General features: G+C 36.8%; 2 protein-coding genes across 2 annotated transcripts; both read right to left on the bottom strand.

The window, feature by feature from the left end:
* Positions 1-2,048: 2,048 nt before the first annotated feature.
* On the bottom strand, positions 2,049-8,732 carry pde9ac (phosphodiesterase 9ac). Its single transcript, XM_016513520.1, has 19 exons — positions 8,664-8,732; positions 7,187-7,257; positions 6,961-7,038; positions 6,824-6,867; positions 6,631-6,685; positions 6,460-6,530; positions 5,836-5,923; positions 5,628-5,709; positions 5,450-5,524; positions 5,279-5,365; positions 5,066-5,170; positions 4,898-4,980; positions 4,559-4,715; positions 3,229-3,342; positions 2,969-3,073; positions 2,760-2,888; positions 2,563-2,658; positions 2,375-2,452; positions 2,049-2,161 (listed from the first exon to the last, which is right to left on the bottom strand). Exons 1-18 carry the CDS (start codon positions 8,730-8,732, stop codon positions 2,402-2,404), a joined length of 1,560 nt encoding a protein of 519 aa, XP_016369006.1. The 3' UTR covers positions 2,049-2,161; positions 2,375-2,401.
* Positions 8,733-11,010: 2,278 nt separating this feature from the next.
* LOC107709103 (hepatocyte cell adhesion molecule-like) lies at positions 11,011-16,601 on the bottom strand. The gene is made up of 7 exons (XM_016513508.1): positions 16,375-16,601; positions 14,369-14,707; positions 14,014-14,295; positions 12,203-12,296; positions 11,837-11,904; positions 11,728-11,732; positions 11,011-11,112 (listed from the first exon to the last, which is right to left on the bottom strand). Exons 1-7 carry the CDS (start codon positions 16,460-16,462, stop codon positions 11,011-11,013), a joined length of 978 nt encoding a protein of 325 aa, XP_016368994.1. The 5' UTR covers positions 16,463-16,601.
* Positions 16,602-21,654: the final 5,053 nt, after the last annotated feature.

Genomic DNA, 21,654 nt, shown 5'->3' with positions numbered 1-21,654 from the left:
ATTGCTCTTCTTTCAGTGGTCTGAGTGGAAAGCACAAAAGAGCTCTTTAGAGAAATATTGCCACCCTGTGAACAGTCAGTGGAGCACAGGCGACAAAACCTGAAGGTGCCAGCACACACAAAACACAACTTAATGGGTCAGTCTGTGCCTTCTAGGTACAAAACGACTTTTCGTTGACTCTTAATTAGTATGGGAAGGATTAAAGTGATGTTGGGACTTTTTGGAACATGTCTGAGACATAAATGACGACTTTTCCACTCAAGAGCTGTAAAAAAAAAATAAAAAAAATGCAATCAAAATGTAAATATTTTGCACATGTAGCTAAAAGCAAAGGCGGGCCTGGATGCACTGGAAGCGTTGTTTTCATTCAAATGAATGTTTTCGTTTCTCTGAAGTGGGTGATGAAACAGGCTTTGATAATCTGTGAACTCAATATGTCACAGTCGAGTGGAGACAAAGCAAGACACGCCAGCAGATGGGTAATTGAAAGCTTAAATTAAGGCTCATCATCTAATAGAGGCAACAAGATGAAGAAATGTATATAAAATTATGCCATTTATCATGAAAACAAGCCAAAGGCACAAACAGATCCAGTTGGGATGGGAAAAGCGTGACTCTAAAATACAGGTTGAGGTGTACATGTTCCAGTTTGTGCACCAGGAACAATGACAGACAAACAGCGCTATATAATTTGTGCTTTAGACCTGCATTTTGGGTCACGTGACTTAAAATATACGTCTATTTATACATCACTTTCCACTCATCTTTTAAAATGAGCTGCTTTAATTGATAGCTTGCAATGACAAACTTTGCACTCCAATCCTGTTTCTACAAGTTACGCAGCCCTAAGCGAAGGAAATATGTGCCGTGATCTTCATCCATCAAAATGTGCTGCTCTAAAGGCGAAGACGCCAAACGCTGACAGTGAAACATATGAATGAAATGATGCGTACAGGCCTAACCTTGTCATAATAGCAAACACATGTGACCTCCTGGCGAGAGCTTTTATTACCACACTGATAAAAGGAGAAAAGAACAGCCAGGAGGCAGAACTCCCACAGACTTTATTGTCTTATTTTGAGGAAGTATTAGAAGCAAACCAGAGCAAACAGGATACAGAGAACAAAAAATGGTGGGAACATTGAGCCAAAGGGTAGAAATATTGAACGTGGTTAGCAGGTATGACTTCTGGTATGACCTTTCAGACAGCAAAAGAAGAAATTGAATAATTTAAAGGGATGGTGTCCCAAAAATTTAATTCTGCTATTTACTCTCCTTCAAGTTGTTTTCAAACCTGTATGACATTATTTCTTCAGCAGAACACTAAAAAAAATATATTTTTAAGAATGTTTCAACTGTCCACACAATGAGAAGTCAGGACTGAGACATTTTTCAAAGTATCTTCTTTTATGTACTGTAGGAAAAAAGTCATGAGGGTGTGTAAATTATGATAAAATTTTCCTTTCAATTGTATCATCTATCTGTATGTTCTAGTGTAAATGCATTGATTTAAAACCTCGATAACCAAATAAATAATGGGAAACCGAATCAAAACACTGCAAAGGGAGTTCTCAGGTTCCTTAAAAGCTGATATTCAGATTTACAGTGGTATTGTGCTCACCGCAAAACCACCTAAAATGTGAAATGCTGTGTTCTGGAGGAACTCAGGAGAGAAAAAGTTGACAAAAGGAACCGTATCATATCATGCTGACCTTTTATAATCATCAAAACACATTTTCAAAAGACACTAGTTACGGTTATACGTCATGCTGTAATCCGGTCTCCAAATTGCTTTGGGATCACAAACCTTTCAGATGACTACATGCTATGTATGTGCATGCAACAGAAATGCAGTTTTTCCATTGAGCACTGTAAAATATGACAAAAAAAACAACCAAACAGGACTAAAACTGCAGTGATAAATATATATTCCCATGTCAGCCGAAAAGGCTTTATATCTGATTGATGACAAAAAGAAATATTCAAACCGGCCTAGCAGTCTGTTGGCAAAAGGAAGCGACTTGTGATTTCATGAGTCGATCGGGTGACCCTTTAGATTCAGTGGATTCAAACCAGCCGTCTTCAACAGCAGCCCAGCGTCTCACAGATCCTCGTGCCAGAACTCTGTCCACACAGTGCAGACGGGTCAAAAATCTGACTCCTAAAATTACACAAGAAAAGTCATCAGCCATATGATCACTCTTCCAATAATGCTCCACTATAAAAAGCACAGATTACTGGAAAGAAAATAACTGTAAGATGCAAGTGAAGGAAAAAGAAAACATAAAGCATATAACAGTGAAAAGAATGGCTTTCTGGAATATTAAAAGGACAAAACACTGTACTCACTGTATAATGCATCAAATATACTTACACAGTATCATTATGCTCACAGCAGTGCTTATTTCTTCTTCCCTCCTAATGACATATTTTCTGTTTTTTTCTTCTGTGCCTCATTGAACAAAAAACATACCTTTATGTTAGCAAGATGGGGCTCTATATATATATACTGTATAAATCTATCTATGTATCTATACTGTATGTATACATATACATAATTACCTCGGTCATGGCATCATCAATTTGCTTCAGCTCCTCATAATGGTCCCGTGAGTCTCTGAGAGGCTGCACCATAATCTCTTCAATCTGAGGGAAGAGCTGAGAGGAAAAACGTGACATGATTTGAAACATCATGAAATGAGCAAATGATGACAGAATTTGCATTTTGGGTGAACTATTACTTTGACTATTTCACCTACCTTCATGACAGTTTCAAACATGGGGATGAGAACAAATTTAATGAAGCCAATCTGGGCTGTGGGCTTGGTGACTTTGTCTCTGTCCATGAAGGGTGCCACAGGAAGCCCCTCAGATTTCTCTCTATCACTCTGAACAAAGACAAGACAGCGTAAACAAACCCACCTGTCACTGTAGAGCAATTATAACACAAGATGTAGAGTCAGCAAACCTGTATGAAATATTCCTCCAGCAGACAGTCCACCCACGGCTCTGCCACCTCTGTAGGCCGGACTTCATTGGAAATGTCACAGCATTTGATAAGAACCATCTTCAGCTGAACACATGAGAAGACGACAAATCCTTACTTGTCTAACTGTCAACAAATCTGTACCTGTCAAATTCATGCCATATACTGCTGAAAAACAATCTTTTTGCTGGTTAAAGCTAGTTTAAGATGTGGTTTTGGCAGAAAGGGTGTATGATACATACACAAGTCACATGCTCCTCATTGGTGAAGTCAAAATTGTCCACTTTATGCTTGAACGAGTCCAGAATCTCGCCATGCCGGGCCATGTCCGTGGCCAAAATCAGTGTGATGATAGCCTGCCAATACATTGTCATATAATAAAAACATTTAAGTTTAACATTTAAATAAGAACATTTACTGCAAAAAAAAAAAAAAACCTTTGGGGCCATTCATACAGAATGATTTTGCTTTCTACCACTCTCAATTTTATATGTGCTAGACGGACATCTTTGATGGTTCCACTTGCATCTTTTTCAGCATCTAAGGGTGTAAGGGTGTTGCAATATACTGATTTTGACAATAAACATGATATTTAAAAAAATAAATATTGATATCACGTCAGTACCACACATGCGATAATAGCATAAATAACCCAGCGCCAGTAACATTTCAACTTGCTGACACTCCAACATAGTAGGTGGCGGTACTACACCTTAACGCTGCCTGTCATAAAATGAAAGGAAAAAAGACAAGGACGCAGTACAAAGCTACTACTGCTCATGTTGGAGAATATGAAATATGAAATCAAGACAACCTATTCACACCTGAAAAAAAAAGTTAGCCATCAATATGGGAATTCTTTGGATTCTGTAAAAAAATGGGGTGTAAAAATCATAGTCTGCAGGAAGCACAGATCAACAGGAAGTTGTTTTTTGTATTGCTTATGAACAGTTATGGTTACAAACTTTCCCTACGCCTCCCTACACTCGTATTTTGAGTGTGATTCAGTGGCCAAATAAAAGAGAACACAAAATAAACAAAGTTAAAGATGAATTTGACTGATAGCATAATTTATTTTTTAAAAATTTGATTGATATTCAGTTCAATTCAAGTTTATTTGTATAGCGCTTTTCACGATACAAATCGTTTTCTACATTATAAGTTTCTACATTATATTTAGGAGTAGGTTATTAGTGGTGACTATGGCAGAAATGTACAATAAAAATCATGCAGTTAGTTACAAATTACACGTAATCAAACAGACGTCGAACACTATTAACGGCAATGATTATATGTTGCGAATAAACTTTGCAATTGCGATTAAACGTTGTGATTAAGCAAATATATATATAGGCTATATATATATATATATATAACAATAATATCGCAATTGTGAATTCTTTTGGCCACGATGATCACACTCTCCAAAAAAAAGGTATGAGGTCTTGACACCTCACATTTTTTTTCATTCCACTACCCTGCGTCTCACATTTTTAAATACAAAAACGCATTCTGTGTGAACGGCCCCTTAAATTTCTTAAACGATGATACAGTTGATATTTTGTGCTATACCTGTCGGATCTGTTTAAAGGCCTCTGGTTCCACGTTTGCAAATATATTACACTCCGGCAGTGAGAGTATCTGGAAGGCCACAGCGCAGTGGTGATTCTCCAGGGGCGAGATGTCATTGTAGCGCACTGCCAACTCGGTACGAGCATTGATCTGGTACCTGCATATATACAGCACTACATTATCTCGTCATATGTCATGGGAATGCTTACTAAGATGAACGGCACAGATATAAGGCTGTAAAATTGTCATGACGAACGTGTAGGCAAATACCTGGGTACACCTGTATGTTTTTATGAGAACTGACTCAAGAGCATAATTACACAGAGGTGAAGATCTTACGTGTTGTTGTATCCAGGGTGGTCTAAGTCGTGACACACGGCAGCAGTCATTAAAATGCCCAGATCTGTCAGCGTGAGCTTTTCCTGTAGGCCACACACACACAGGTTTCCACTTTTACTGTTCCACGGTAATTGCTGTGCTAATTGCTACGTACGTAAAAGTTCTCACCTGAAGGTTGCAGAGGTGGATCATGCCATACATAATCTGACTCACGCAGAAACAATGGCGGAAATTATGGAACGGGTTGCTGCGGTAATTTTCCTGAATGCCCAGCTGAGAACATATAAAAAGAATCAGAATCAGAGAAGTTAACCTGGAAAATTCAGTGGAAATCACCTTTCTTGCACCCTTTCATTTTTACAATTATACTAATTTTCTTACCAGCCAGCGTTTGAGAGTAATCGGGTTCATGTTAAACTCCTTCACGAGGCCTAAGTCATGGTACATGTACTCCAGGCAGCTCAGCATCTGATAAACAGGAAAACAGAAAACGAGCATGTGTGCATGATTTCATCTCTAAATGTATTGAATATTCCACTGAGTCAGACTCACTTCATTGTGCTCCCAGTGCCAAACATCAAAGGTTGGTTTCTTCAGCGCTTCAATGGTCTCCTGAGAAAGTGTGTACTGAGGAAATCAAGATTAACAGAGATTAATACCACATAGAGACAAGATGTTCTCCCGCAGGGCTCATAATTCAATCAAAGCGTGTCATAAAACTTTAAAGCACCTTTGGGTAGCTGGGGACGTCACGTCTAGGAGTTAATTTCTTTCCATCGTCGGAGAAATTGTATTTGCATGGACAATTCACTCTAAAAGGAGAGTGGTCGATTAGTCTTTTAGATACATTTGTGTTTCTTTTTTGAAAAAGAGCCGCTCTAGATGGATAAACAGATAGATCGTCACGCTTGCGTTGGAAGATATTTTCTTTCACTTACCTTCCACCTGCTCTGGAAGTCATCTCATCTCTCAGCTTCTTCAAATCGTTTTTGCACTTTTCGATCTCTACGACCTTTAACCCCTCCACTGCATAGAAAATCATCAAAGTAAGAAGAGTGGTTATCACTTGTCTGTGCTGTTGCTAGGGTGGCCTGAGCCAACAGAGCCTAGTCTTTATGATATATGGGTCTCTAGATATGGTGCAGGGTTCTCCTCAGGATCTTCAACAGAAGCAATATCACACCTCTCCTCAACAAGCCATAATTGACCCTTTGCCAGGAGTTTGATTGACAGGCGATCTGACCAATCATAATGCCGAATCTGCCATTTTTCGGACAAACAAACCGGACAGGAGAGTAGATTAACGTCGGTGGACCTGAACTTGAAAAATGGTGTGTATTTACATCTTTCTGCGATTGAAACAAGAAACATTCTGATGTTCATTCATGTTTATTTCGTGCAATAACTAGAAAAGAGTAAGTGATGATCAGTTCACGTGCTGCTTGAACTGCAAATCTGTTTAGATTCGTGTGAGTCTTGTAGTGTACTTTAGCTTTAAGTCTGAACAACAATGAAACCAGCTAACAAGAAAGCAGTCAAACAGCAACACTGTCATTACATACGTTCTACTCTCTTCTCCAGCATAGCCAGTCTGTTGGTCACTTCTGTTTTTAGTTCGTTGATCCTAAATGCTCTGTAGAGTGAAGGAACAATGTTTTCCTGGTTTTAGTACAAAACCATTATGGTGATAAAGATTGATCTTCAGTCCATGAGAAAACAAACATGTCCATTACCTGCTGAACTGCTCTGCTACCTGTGAGAGTACATTCTGAAACATATCTTCCTTTTCTGTTGAGTTAAATACACAGGCTATAAATCAGGGCAGAACACCTCTTAGCTTGAAACATTATAATGAGCAAATGTAAATCTAGGGTACTAAAGGTCATAAGTGAGTCAAATTCTGTAAAAAGAAATTATGCATGTTACCTCCCAGCTGGCCGGTAGACAAAGGAATGACTTTGTACAGGGAGCTAAAAGGACAAAATGGAATTATTAACTGACAGATTAAACTGAAAATGAACATAATTGCTTACACAAACAACAAGGGCCAGGCTGTGTTTTACTTGGGGGTGTTGGTGGGCATCGTGGGATCAATGGACACAAGTGCACCTTCAGGGTCCACCATCATTATAGCAGTGTTCCTATAGACAGAAGAAATAAAAAGTTGACGAATTCATTATGTCTGGCACTGAACATGTTGTACACTACAGAGAACTTCATTCTCAACCACTGCAAGTTTGCAAAATGGATTGAGGTGTTGATTAGTGCTGATATCAGTGATATACAGACCTAGGGATGTTGGAGGAGGAACACAGCAGTTCTTTGATATCACATGGGCTGCAGTGACGACTGAAAAGCACCTGAGCAGGACAAATAAGGGTGTGTTAGTTTTATTATGGGTGTTTTTGTTGTCATACTTGTACCATTAGTCTCATGCTACTGCGCTATTAATACTGCAATGCAATTCAAACACATAACTTGAGATAAGTATCTTGAAATGTCATCGAAAATATTGGGGGATTTTTTTTTTTCGAAGGCTTGATTGTGTTTATGGGGTGCAGTGATGAATTAATGATTTTGATTTCACCAGAAAAATCCCTTTAATATCTCAATGTTTCTTCTAAGCAGAAATGAGATTAAATAGAGACTTTGGCTTAAATTTCACACTTTACTCAGATTGTCAAAGACAACAAAGTTTGTAATCACAAGTCATAGCCCAAAATGTAAGCTCAAACATCAAATACTTCCACATATTCATAGTATCATCTCATTTGTCTGTTTTTATTTTATTTTAGCAAACATGAGACAAAGTTAATGGTCTAAAACAAAAAAAACAAAAATGTTTTTTTTTTAAATTATATATATATATATATATATATATATATATATATGTGTTAGAATTCATATGCTCAATTAAATTAGTTTATTAATTAAAAGCATTAAAATAGAGAATAACAAAGGTGAAAGAGGCAGCTGTGGTAGACAGGCTCAGATCGCCAATAGATCCTGTACTACAGAAAACATATGCCACACTCAACGCTCTCAATGTCCACTTGGCCTCTCTGAGCTCTTAGGAAGTTGGGTACGCTTCAAGATGAATTGCTGAATCTGACACATGTATTTCTAAAATACATAAAACATTTTTTCATCAATCATAGATTATAATATGCAGATATTGAGTATGATTGAGCATCTGTAAGATCCGTATGTAGAACAACGCTCTGTAAATTGGACTTAAACACAACTATTAACAGTTCTTCAGTCATTCTCTAGGAAACAACAGGAGAAAACAGTGTGTCAAGTGACACAACAGAATGCAATGTCAGTCACACCTGTGGAACCAGTCATCTTCAGCTTTATTTTTAACCTGTGCACGCTGATCTCCCAGAACTCCTCTTGACAGATTTAGTGCTGTGCAAAACAAACTGCTTAATATCTGGTTTATCGGTTTTGATTTAGCATTTCAGGCCTCAAATATTTGTAATAAACTGATATAGCGACCAGGACCATGTTTAGCCTTTTTTTTTTTTTTGTCAATGGATAATATTACGGTTTCAGTATTGTTCTATAAAATGCATTCATTTAATTTAAGCAATTATGTGTGTATTTAATTCACTCACTCATTAAATTGTCAGGATTATATTGGCCATCAGACACCCTGCTTTCTAGTTATTGGTCAACCACCAATAGTACTTCAAGATCTCAAGATAACCACTAGCTTGTGAGTTTAAATCCAGATAAATATACACTAAAATGAGGCACTCACCTTCTGCACTTTACCGTCTACATCCAAATAGATGGTTTTGGGAGCATAGGAGGAGGAGCCAGACCCCATGCTGACAGGATAAACTAGTAAGCCACTTGCCCTGGTACCCCTACCCTTACGAAAAAGAAGTTTATTCAAGTGTGCTATTAGTATACTTCTTTTAAACTAAAAATAGGAAAGTATACTTTTAGTCTACTTTTTATGTACTTCTCAGAAATGGGCTTTATGTACTTCTCAGAAATATACTTAAAATAACATTTAAGTATACCTGACTTATACTAGAATCCGTGTTTTCATTGTTATACTGTAGAGGGCGAATAGTACACTTGTATACTACTAGTACACTGATATTTGTATACTTACTACAGAAAGTATACTTAAAAATATACTTGAACTTTACTTAAGTATACTTACTAAAATAAACTTGAAGTATACTACTTTTTGGTAAGGGTATCCAGGAGCAGATCCACCAAGACCAGATCTCAAAATGTTCTCTGCAAATAAATAAATAAAGAATTATAAGTACAAGTCTTTAACCATGTAGTATTGTGCTGTCAATCAAACAAATAAGCAGTAATTGAAGATTCAGTTAACCCTTAAAATTGTGCTAACCAGGCTATGGAGCAGAGCTTCATAACCTAGGGTTAAAGCAGTGTTACACTTTGCAGAAACAAGGGTCAAGCTATTTATTTATTTTCCCATACAATGAGTCAGTAGGGTCCAGTGTTGTTTTAGACCACAACTGACTTTCAATGTATGGAAAAAACAGTTGAAACATTCTAAAATACCTTCTTTTGTGTTCTACAGAAGGAAGAAAATCATAAAGGTTTGGAGTAAATGAGAAAAGAATTTACATTTTTTGGTGAATTATTTCTTAAAAAGCCAATCAAGTGTTCTCACAAGACAAATCAAATCCACAGAACACACTTTATAGTGCACATCTGTGCAGAAGTACAACTTTAATAACTCTCAATTGACTCTGATTGCCAAACAATCAGACATAGCGTTACCTGAGACTTTCTTGAAGATACAGCAGGCCACGTTTTTTTCTAACCATGTAACTTAATCTGGACGCAATGAAATGTTAGATTCGTAGCATTGCAGATAGAATGTTTGAGTCAGAAAATAGCAGTCTTGCCTGTGCGGCGTCAGCAGCTCCCAGTTCCCCCCGCGTGCAGGCAGCGTTCCCAGCCGTCCCAGGTGCTAAATGGAGCCAAATAGAGCAACTGAGCAAGGGAAGCCTGGGTGTATTGAAGGACCCTGAATATAATTGTTACTCTCCACTGTTGTCAGGGGGAACAGTTACTACGGTGAAAAGGTGCCCAGCCCCCTTGTTGTCTGTTGTAATCATTTAATTTAGTCCTTTCATTCATCCTGCTTAATTAAGCAGCCCCTGGAGTCTATATTTACGTCTGAAAAAATGATGGTTCATTGTGTCATATGCAGCTTCAGCACTTGAACTTGAAGAGATTCGTGGTTTCTTATAACACATTTGTATCGCTAATGGAAAACTAAGAACTTTAGGTCAAACTAAAGGCAAATTTACATAAAACCGTAGCAATTACTATAAAATTGAGGCTGTGTGAAAGTAATTGAGGGTGAATTCAATGACATTCCTGTCAATGTAATGTGCCAGTTTTCTGTGTCCACTCAGAGCAACATATGTTCTGGTCAGCTGACATAACCACTCACAAAAACGTTGGATCACGAACATTATTATTGTGGCTGGATCATTAACAGCCTGAACAAACTGGGGATGGAAGTGTGAACAGCAGATACAAGCGCAAACCTGTTCTGAGCCTCCTTCCTCTCTAATCTCATCCCCGAGGGGCCAGAAAAGCTTCCTATACGTCTTAATTCTCCGAGTCTTATGTGCCATTGACTACACTCCTCTGCGGAAATAGATTAGCAGTCTGAGCCGCCCAGAGGGGCTGTTTTAATGCTGACACAGGGTTTTTTACGGTTTTGATAAGAACATAAGACTGGATAGGGCCAATGTGGATAATAAGAGATCAAACCTGTTTTTTTAACCATTTGGCCAATAAAGTTCACGTCTAACTTTCAACATCACCAAAGGCGGCTTAACAACGGACCTGCACAAAAGCATAAATTTGAAAGCTTATGTAACTAGGTGAGAAAGAAAATCACACCTCGGTTAATCAGAAATGCATATGCTTGCTGCTAATCATGGGACAAAAGAGAAGAGTCGGGTCATATTTCAATAATAAAGGATCTAAGGGGAAGACATTATCCTGATAATAAAAGGCTTTATGGTTGTTCAGTTTATGGATGTGTGTCCGGGCCAGATCTGGGTAGGAATATGGAAAACTCATCCATTAGGGTCCTTTCATCTTCTCCTTTTGCTTTTCAGAATCCTTAATGTTTCACCCACTCTCTGTGTCTGAAGCTTGAAAGTCTTCTTGAAGGATTCGTATTGTGTTTCTCTGACCTGTTAAGATGAGAAAAGCAACCACACTGTATTGACTTCAAAATCCACACAAAATCTGTCAAACAGCTGATAATTGAACACAGCGAAAGACTAGTGGCTGCCTAATGATGTTGAAGTCAGTCCAGCACACGATTTCACTATATTCTTTACTCCGTATAGAAAAGGTTAAAGAGTGAATGGAAAGATTGTTTTAATACTACTGCATTTAGAATCAGACATTCTGATTTGGGGTTTTCTGGTCTGATTAGAGTATCTACTCCAAAATGTTCCCATGAGCCTTGATTGCAACCATTCTGCATAATCACCACTTACACACAACGCTTTTTTACCATGTCAAGTACTAGCGTTCATAGGCAAAGAAGAAGAGTGATAGAACTGCTAACCCTTGAGTGGAAGCTAAAACAAAGCTAACGCCAATAATTTCAATGATGCAGTTAAGTACGTAATTCAGAAAACAGCACTATTAACATCATCTTCAGCCTGCTATCTCAAAACGTCACTGCTGCATCCTCATACTCATCCTTCTGCATTTAAAAACAAGGTGGATGGGCTATTTATGTTTCATTTTGTTTTTCCAAGACAGATCTGTTGTGAAAATAAAGTCCTCAACTTTACCATGCCTGACATATGAGAAAAAAGTTTACTGAGTGCATCTTTAAAAATGTTTATAATTTTAACATTGAGATTTATCTTGCATAATTCTACAACAGTGAATTGTCGTTACCCTCATGATTGCCGTTGCTCTGCTCTGCTACATTTTGTCTGCTCTGTCCGGCAAGCTCTTGCCTTTTTCTGTAGATTGAACAACGATGTATTTCGGTTAGCAACATACCTGACTGTGATTGAAATATCAAATGCAATACCATATTTATTTGGTGTACAAACGGAAGCCGAAAAGTGTTAAAGATGACTTCTTTCCAGTTTAATCAGTTGCTTTGGTCTTTGTTTTTCATTTGATCTGTGGAACTCTGACCTCCTAACATTTCAAGCACAAAGACTATTCTTACAACAACAGTGCGAGCTGGTGAGATTTATTACGGCTTGCTTTAGACCTATCAACGAGAACGGATAATGACAATAGAGCTGGTACTTTTTGGAGGGTTTCCAACAGGCACACACAGTCACCAAGGTGATGAGTAAGAAAATGCCTCCCGTGGAGAGGATGATATAGAGAGAACTCCGTCCTGCAAAATTTAAAGGAGAATACAGGGTGACATAGTACATCATTCCTCTCCAGAAAACAAACAGCGCTCTGAAGGACCAAACTACTCTGTAGACAAGGTCTAAATTAAGGAGACCTCAAATGGAAGATTGATTGCGCAGGTTGCCAGGAATACCAAGTGCAAGAATGAATGGGGCAACTCGGGGCTTTCTTAAAGGGTAGACTGTGCAGAGGGAATGCGGGACCCTGCTAGGCTCAGTGTTCTGACAGAAATGTGTGCAAGTGAAGAGGTAGATGGATGAGAGGATCAGCTGAGCTCCAGTGGAGCAAAACACTTGTTCATAAACAATCTCCTTCATCAGCCCTTTTCATAAACACCCCAACTACACAAATGAACATTCTTTCATTCTTTACTCACACTCATGTTGTTCCAAAGCTGTATGCTGTTATTTATTTAGTTTTCTTCAGTTTTTGAAGAATCTGCAGCTCTTTTTCACGGTGACTATGACTGTCAGTCTTCAAAAACACTATAAAAGTGATCAGTTTGACTGCGGAGCCGTTTTATTTTTGTATTATTTATATACTATTATAGTATTTATTTATATGTTTTAATTATCTTATTTTTATCTATTCAGTTTCCATTTTAATTTTAGTTTGTTTTAACAATTTTGTTATTTGCTTTTTTGTTTTTGTTTCAAATAGTTCTATAAAGATTTAATACATTTTATAAACATTTGTATATTTACTTTTTTATTTTTGTTTTTAGCAATTTTAGTACTTTAATGTTTTTTATTTATATGCAAGTTTGTTGGAAGGCAACATTTTAAATTTTAAATTTTTTTAAGTTTAGGTTTTTTTAATGTAATATGTATTCTTTGTTTTATTTCAGCTTTATTTCAGTTACTAAAACTGATTTCTAATCATTTTAGTTTACAACAACAATAACAACAACACTGCTTCAGAAGACTTGGAATAGTGCACAAGTCATAGGCACAATTTTATTTATTTTTTATTTTTTTCCTTTATGAATTTTGACAGTCATGGTCTCTATGAACTACTGTTTACTGGAAAAGAGCTACATAAAAATGTCTTTATGTTGCACAGAAATTTCTGAAACAACTTGAAGATGATTAAATAATGCTAGAATTTACTTCTATTTTGGGGGTGAATATCCCTTTAAATGCTTAAAGCCTTGAATATATGTTTTTGAAGTATAATTTGTATTCAAAATGTAATGTACAATATTCACACTATTTTATACCATCCTACATGCAAACGCCTCTATTTATTTGTTTATGTCATTTTTTAAATATACTCTACCTATAAAAAAAGGTAGAAAATCTATCAATGGGGCAGTACACTTTTACAACACACTAAAATGTACCATTTAGGTACTAATATGTATACCTTTATGGTACTAATATGCACCCATATAGGGGTAAACGTATCAAGGCTTTCCTGTAGCTCAAACAGTACATGGCGTTAGCAATGCCAAGGTCATGGGTTCGATTCCCAGGGAAAGCAATAACTGATAAAATGTAAATGTGTACACTGAATGCAAGTTTAGTTACTTTGGATAAACATGTCTGCCAAATGCAAGAATGTAGATGTCATGCATCTTTTGGTTATTTTTGCTTTCCAATTTATATGTGTTCCTATTAGGTAACATAGCAAGATTTAATGTAACATTTTAGGTCATAGTTCACGGATGAAGGTGACAGTAGAGTCTCAACACTTACTGTAGACAGTGAGTTTGACAGGCAGGCTCTTCATACTGCTGATGGAGTTCTCCACCCTACAGCTGTAGACGTCATCATCTGACATCACAACATGGGAGATGGTCAAGACCTTCTGGTCATGTGACAGGAGCAGACGCGAGTCATTGGTCAAAGATTTCCCACCCTTCTGCCAGCTATAGGTGAGTTTGGTGCCACTATCGTGAGTGCAGTTCAGTATGAAGAGCTCAGTCAACTCTAGGACGGACGAGGCCACCATGTGAACAAAAGGCCTGGACACTGGAACTGTGATAGAACAGGACAACATGTATAAGGAAAGTTGCTCTTGACTTAAGTGGAATGTCTATGTCTGTCTTACCATCCACAGTAAGGTTGACGTATCGCTCCCCAGTGAAGGTATCATCAGTGATAGAGATCTCCACCTCATAGGCGCCCTCGTCTGACAGCTGCAGGTGATGCAGGAGCAGGGAGCCGTTCTCGTACAGGAGGATTCGGCCACGGTATTCGGGCCTCAGGTTCCCGATGATGTCTGTACCAATGGACTGGACCACAGTGACAGGTTTGTTCCTCTTCAGCTGCCACTTAATAACGGGCTGGTCGGAGCTGGTGCTGGTGTAGGTCACAGAGAGAAGAGCAGAGCCTCCTAGTGTACCTCGCACTAGAGGAGACGGACAGCTGATGTTCACCCCACATACACCTACATACACACAGAAAATACATCCAGAAACAGACACATTAAAGACTGGCACTCCAGCAATTGGGGCATGTTGTCACATAAAGTCAATATGTGTTAAATGACCCTGAGCAGTAAGGGGAAAAAAAAAAGATATAATAAACCCCAAAGCAATATTTTGTTACATTTTTCAATTCAGGTTTATTTGTATAGCTTTTCACAATACTGTACAAATCAGTATTCACTGACTGGAGTAAAAAAGTGTGACATCCTGCCAAAATACCTTAAATGTACTGGCTTTGGATAAACATTTCTGACAAATGAATAAATATAAATTTGATTTGTCTTAAAACTACACAAAATTACTCTATTTTAAAGTGGTGTACTCAAAATGCATTTTCCAACTAAATTTAAAAGATTATTTTCAAATCTATTATTTATTTGTGTTAAAAAAAATGAGTTAAAAAAAGGGAGAAGATTCAGTCTGCAATTAGCATCATACTCAATTAGCATCATACTCTACTCATATTTCACTAATATTTCTATAAAAATATATTAATATTCAATTATATTATTCAATATAAATGATTACATACAATGTATATATAATACAGGAATTGTTTTATAGAAGTACTCAATATATGTATAAATGAGTAATTCTATTCAATATGTCACTATATTACAAAAATTGTGTGTTATATATATGGTACATTATTAAATATTTTGTCTTCACTTTTTATATCCTAACTAAAATGATTATTTTTTATTTTCAGCCTGTTTTTGGAGTATGTACCGCAATTACACATTGCTTGAACTCTCCAGTGAGACACCTGCTGGTAAACTGCTTTGTGTTTATTGCTCCTGAGTGAACCAACATGTCCTTGCCCGCTTTGCCAGGGCAGTGCAAGTCAGTGTGGCATGGCTCAATCGCTGTGGCAACAATTCTCAGTGTTGAGGTCTTGCCAGGATGAGCTAACAAAGGCCTGGATTGTAGGCTAGCTCTCCTCCAATCAGTGGCAGGGTGCAAGAGACATGCTCTTTTGTGGATGGGGGGATGTAGACAGTGGGGCCCAGTGATTCTGCTAATCAAAGCTCTCCAATGAAGACTAGGCTTTAGTTAGGACATGTTCTTGCATTCGTCCCCTTCCTTGACACATCTGTACCTGGTTTTAAGAAAATGTGACGTCAAGCTCATGCCAACTCACTCATGCCGTAGTGATTGTACTGAACTTGTTTTTCAGACTTTTTGCACAAATGCGGCCTTTAAAATAAATCTACAGTAATGCATGGATGGAGATTAAAGACAACATGATTTTTTTTGCCAAAATGCAAAAAAATGGTCTGTGGTGTGATTATTTATTTTTTTTAAATTTAATTTTGCAATGTGCATTTTTTAAAGTTTATGTCATATAATCATTCCATTTGCCTTTTTAACTTCCTTTATTGCATTCATATTAAAAAGACAGTATTTCTAATAAAACAAAACATTAAAAGCATTTCAAAAGTACAGTTTCATCAAGTGCCCTAATTAATTCACTTGAGTGATCGCTCTATGTGTGATATAGAGCCACCCACATACAAAACACACACTGAAAAGTGAAACTGACAGTGACATACACTTTTTATTCTTCCTCTTCTTCAGAAAGTTTTCCCTCAACATGCACAGTAGAAAAGTCATGATGTTGTCTTACCTGCCAATGAAAAGATGAAAAGCCACAGGAGAAGAAACGGTGAAGGAACGGCTGTCTCTTTGCATGATGCCTCCCTCTCTGCCTTCATCTTGCGAGCAGCGCTGGGTTTCTCTCCCACACAGTCGGCATGATTTGTCCACTCAAGGCACGTCACTGAGAATGCAGAGTGCTTCCTGCCAGACGGGACACTGGCTGCTCTGAACCCCGCTCTCAGGACCCCAGCCTGAACAACAGCTCTATGTGTGAGCTCGTATGTGTGTGTGTGCTTCGCTCGCTTTATAAGGCTCTCCACAGGGCCCTTTGTGTGTGTGCATTTGTGCATGTGTGTGCTTGTCTCTGCAGTAAATGAGTGTGAGATTTGAGGTTTGAGACATGTGTTTTTGTTCTAATTGCTGTGTTACATGACAGATCTGAACAGTCACATATGACACAAGATACGCATTAGAGCACACCCACAGGAAATATGCTATTATGCCTCAGCTATGCCATTGTGAAAATTCATTGGTAGATAATGCAGCGTTGACATTTATTTAGTAGAAGCCATTAAGTTAAGTTGAGGGTTCAAGTTCTGTCACTTGAAGGAGAACTTTTTTTTGAAGCTACTATACAACTGCTCAGGGACAAGTGGTTTTTATTTTTTATTTTATTTTTTATTTTATTTTTTATTTTTTTTACTCTCTACTTCACCACCCCTTACCAGGCCCTCCCACATGAGCACATTGTAAGCCCCATATATCTTTGACTCACCAGGCCATAACGGATGAAAAGAGGACCTACAGGTTGCTAAGGCATCAGTCTTCAGCGAAAAGGCCTTTGTGCACAAGAACTGGATGCTTTGTTTTAAACAATTCCTATAGAGACACTTCACAATGGATTTACTGTACATGGCCAGCTTCAAATTCATTTATTTTAATAATAAATATCATATGACTATTTATTTGAACAATAAAATATTATACAATTATTTTACAATATTCAATCATTAATTAATTAATTATTTTTAAGTATAAGTATATTTTAACAATAACTTTTTTTTAAATATAATTATTTATTTTAGTTTGAAGTTTTCAGTTTGAAGTTGTAACAGCATTTAATTTCAATTGCTGAAAAGAAAAAAATAATGTGCCAGGAATTGAGGTCTATCCATCACATGTTTGTCTAGAATCTGATGTCATAGTCCTGCAGTGGTCAGCTGATGCTGTGGTCATCTGACTGGACGTTTTCTCACACCCCCACAGACAGAAGCAAATATTCACTATGAGTGTAGAAGAAAATATAAATGCAAAACATCTCAATAATCCACATGTAAGCCACACGGTCCATCAATTATTGTATTATGAAATGAAAAGCTGCATTTTTGTAAGAAAAAAACCCCATCATTAAGGAATTTTAAAACGTCGCTTCAGTTGTTGCTTCAAAATACAAGTGCATAATCCCTTCTTGTCCTCTCTCATCAAAATCCACCAACATACATTACCAGTCAAAAGCTTTTACAGTAAGTTTTTTACTGTTTTTTTAAAGAATTCTCTTCTGCTCACCATGCAAGCCTGCAATTATTTGATCCAAAATACAGCAAAAGCAGTAATATTGTGAAATATTTTTAAAAAACTATTTAAAATAACTGCTTTCTATTTGAATATATTTTAAAATGTAATTTATTCCTGTGAACAAAGCAAAATTTTCAGCATCATTACTCCAGTCACATGATCCTTCAGAAATCATTCTAATATTCTGATTTGCTGCTCAAAAAACATTTATTATTATTATGTTGAAAACAGCTGAGTAGATTTTTTCAGGATTCTTTGATGAAAAAAACAAAACTTTTCACTGGTAGTGTATTTGTTTAGAACTGTTTTCACTTGAACGGTTCTTGATCTATGCGTATTTCTCTCCAGATTCAGACAAGGCTACTTTTTCAATGAAGAAAGGCAATATCATGGATTATGGACTCCTATTTTAGCTGGAAGCAACTTTTTGAAATTGTAAAAGGTATTAGTAATGGATTTGTTTCTTATAAACATGCAGCTTAGATGCTAATTGATGGACTGGAGTTGTGTGGATTACTTGTGGATTATTGTGATGTTTTTATCAGCTGTTTGGACTCTCATTCTGACGGCACCCATTCACTGCAGAGGATCCGTTGGTGAGCAAGTGATGTGATGCAAATTTCTCCAAATCTGTTCTGATGAAGAAACAAACTCATCTGCCTCTTGGATGGCCTAAGGGTGAGTACATTTTCAGCACATTTTCATTTTTGGGTGAACTATTCCTTTAACGCCAATTATGAGCAATGGTGATGCTAGTAGCAAACACAACTAATTGTTTAGTACACAGAGAAAACAATTAAAAAAAACAACAGATGGCATTTCTGATAATATATGCCAAGCAAATTAGGAGAGCTAAAATTGATGATCCAGACTTTGTATTTGTCCCATATCAGACTTTGAAATGTTACTCTCCCACTCAGTAAAAAGAGCATAAGATGTATACAAAATGGCAAAGAATGTCAGAAAGAAGCAGCTTTTCACAGAACATACAGTCTGTTGTCCTCAAGGGTCAATGCCAGAAAATGCCAGAACATTTTATGAAAAAAAAAAAATTATTAAAAAAAAAAAGTTTTTATTTAATTTGTTAAAAACATCCTCCTGTTACGCTCTCAGGAAAGTTGGTTTTGCAAGAAAACACAAAAACATTAAAATATAATTTTTCCTCCCATCTGAATTTTATCTCATCACCATGTCCCTTTAGGGGCTTTGGATGCTTCATTGGATATTTTTTTCCAGCAATAATTATTAAAAATTTCATCTATTTCATCACACAAAGCTGAATACACTACATTTTGTGTGCAGTCTATTCCCAAGACTTGAAATATAGCATACAGGTTAAATTATAACTAACATTGTAATTATAATGTATTTAAAATGATATATAATTCGTAAATGTAATTATTTTCGAATTATTTGTATACTGTTCAAATATGTATGATTTATAATTTTATTTTTTAAATAATTTTATTTTATTATTAATTATTAATAGGTTGCTTTTATTATTATATTTTTTTTATTTTAACTTTATTTTTAGTGATTTTTTTGCTTTTTCATTTTGGTGATTTTTTATACTTCTGTTTAAATTCAATAAATTTTTTATATATTTTTTTGTAATTTTAACACTTCATCCCAAACTTACTGTATTTTATTTAGCTGCTAAGGCAATTCTAATTTAGATTTCTTTTTTTTTTTAAGTTTCATTTAAAAACTGAGGCCTGTTAATATTATTTTAGCTTCATTTAAATGACCAAAAACTCATGGAAAAAAAGAGCCAGTTTTTAAAAATGCACATAAAATAAATGTAGGCCTAATAGCCTTGATGAATCTGTTTGCGAGAGCTAAACTTGTTATACAGGCTCCCTCTGCTGGAGGGTTTGATGTAATGCTATTCTAAAATACATAAGAGCCAATTAAGCTCGAAAACTGAAAAGTTCAAGAAGTGTTGCGATTAAGACAGATATTTCAGATGTGGAGAGTTATTTCAGTATCACTCCATGACTGAGATGCTATAATGTTCTACAAATGTAGCAGCCAGCCAGTGCTAATGCTAGCATGTTTCTGTGAGGCAAAACAGAAACTAGCTGCCACAGTTATGCAAATCCACTCTCCTGTTTTGTGTTAAAACACACACACACATTTTCAAGTGTAATCCGATCATTTACAGGCTAAAAATACATAACGTGTCTGTGTTGTGCAGTGTTTTTTGGCATATGGCAGCTGTCAGGTCGGCAGTACTGCGTTGTTAGCAGCAGTTTTTAGAGGGCAGGAATCATGGGACACACACAGCAGTCTGAGAGAGAACCTTCTTATGGCACTTTGTGTTGCCATAGGCAACCTGTAAAAATGCTGTTAGGAGACTGTAAGTCGTGGAGCCAGTGACAGACTTCATTCTGAGAGGTTACATTGGAGCCCCTAAAGCTGAGGCCTGCGTGCGGAGGAGGGAACGTGGGCGACTGACTTCCAACGCTCATTTCACACCCGGGAAAGAAGAGTTGAGCCACACAAAAAAATGACAATTATGGCAGGTCTTTGTTGCTGTGCGGAGGACATCTTGTCCAGTTTTTCCTCCAGCCTATCCAAGTTTAGAAATGTTAAAAGTCTGTACGAAAATGGATCGAAATCCACTAGATTTGAGGAAATCGACTTCATAAAGTTAGGCCACAGAACATCAAATATAATCAGTCACTGAGAAATACTAAAACCTTCAAAGCAGGATTTATGAAGTCACTCCCGTTTGTTAAACCTGGGAAATGTGATTCAGTGTGAAATAAATGTTCATGGTATGTCAGCTGAGACGCAATTGAAAAACAAGATTAACTGAGTGCCATATGTCTTTAATTAGGAACTGCAGTACACAGTCTAATTAAGTGCAGCTCTTAATGTAATGGCTGAGAGATTAATATTGTCATGGGGAAACAGATCCATTTTTATGTTCTCAAACATCTCGTTCTTAAAGGAATGTCATTTAAAACCTGTATGAGTTAGTTCTGGGGAACACAAAAGCAGATATTTTTCAACTTACAATCAAAACTTTCTTTACAGCACAGACAGATCTGTTCTCACCGACTGAAAATGATAATGAATTAATGAACAATAAATGAGCAAATCAATCAGTGGATAATTAATTTGGTCCTTTTCTCACAAACAGCAACTGTACAACATCAGAAGACATAAATATAGCGCACGAGTCATATAGCTTTGGTTTTAAAATGGACCAAATTGGGTATTCAATGATTCTGATTCATTCTGACACTGATTCGTTATTACAAGTTTTATGGTATTGCAGACTCAGTGTTGAGGAGTAACTAGTTACATGTAACAGAATTATGTAATTTAATTACAAAATAAATGTAACTGTAAATTTACAGTTACTGAGAACAATGTGTAATTAAATTAGTTACTTTTGAAAATGTTAATGATTACAAAGGGGGTTACATTTTAATATTTTTACACACATACACAGATTTAAAGTCCGCGTGAACCGGAAGTTGCTGCCGACTTTATTTCAGTGTAGTGACGTATTTTTAAAGGGGTCATATGATGCTGCTAAAAAGAACATTATTTTGTGTATTTGGTGTAATGAAATGTGTTTATGCGTTTTAAGGTTGAAAAAACACATTATTTTCCACATACTGTACATTATTGTTTCTCCTCGATGCCCCGCCTTTCTGAAACGCGTCGATTTTTACAAAGCTCATCGGTCTGAAAAAGCGAGGTGTGCTCTGATTGGCCA

The sequence above is a fragment of the Sinocyclocheilus rhinocerous genome, unplaced genomic scaffold (assembly GCF_001515625.1).
Source record: "Sinocyclocheilus rhinocerous isolate Xijiao unplaced genomic scaffold, SAMN03320098_v1.1 scaffold626, whole genome shotgun sequence".
Taxonomy (NCBI): Eukaryota; Metazoa; Chordata; class Actinopteri; order Cypriniformes; family Cyprinidae; genus Sinocyclocheilus; species Sinocyclocheilus rhinocerous.
Note: the sequence above shows the minus strand (reverse complement) of the source record. Positions and strands in the feature narration are given on the sequence as shown.

What these genes read in the sequence shown, in the direction of transcription:
- pde9ac (XM_016513520.1), bottom strand. Translation starts at nt 8,732, where the DNA reads ATGGGGTCTGGCTCCTCCTCCTATGCTCCCAAAACCATCTATTTGGAT. An exon ending in GCTGGAGAAGAGAGTAGAAC is followed by an intron (nt 5,924 to 6,459) that starts GTATGTAATGAC and finishes TTTTCTATGCAG; the next exon opens with TGGAGGGGTTAAAGGTCGTA. An exon ending in CCTTTAAACAGATCCGACAG is followed by an intron (nt 3,343 to 4,558) that starts GTATAGCACAAA and finishes ATGTATTGGCAG; the next exon opens with GCTATCATCACACTGATTTT.
- LOC107709103 (XM_016513508.1), bottom strand. Translation starts at nt 16,462, where the DNA reads ATGAAGGCAGAGAGGGAGGCATCATGCAAAGAGACAGCCGTTCCTTCA. An exon ending in TTTCATCTTTTCATTGGCAG is followed by an intron (nt 14,708 to 16,374) that starts GTAAGACAACAT and finishes GTGTGTATGTAG; the next exon opens with GTGTATGTGGGGTGAACATC. An exon ending in TGTCAAACTCACTGTCTACA is followed by an intron (nt 12,297 to 14,013) that starts GTAAGTGTTGAG and finishes TAAATTTTGCAG; the next exon opens with GACGGAGTTCTCTCTATATC.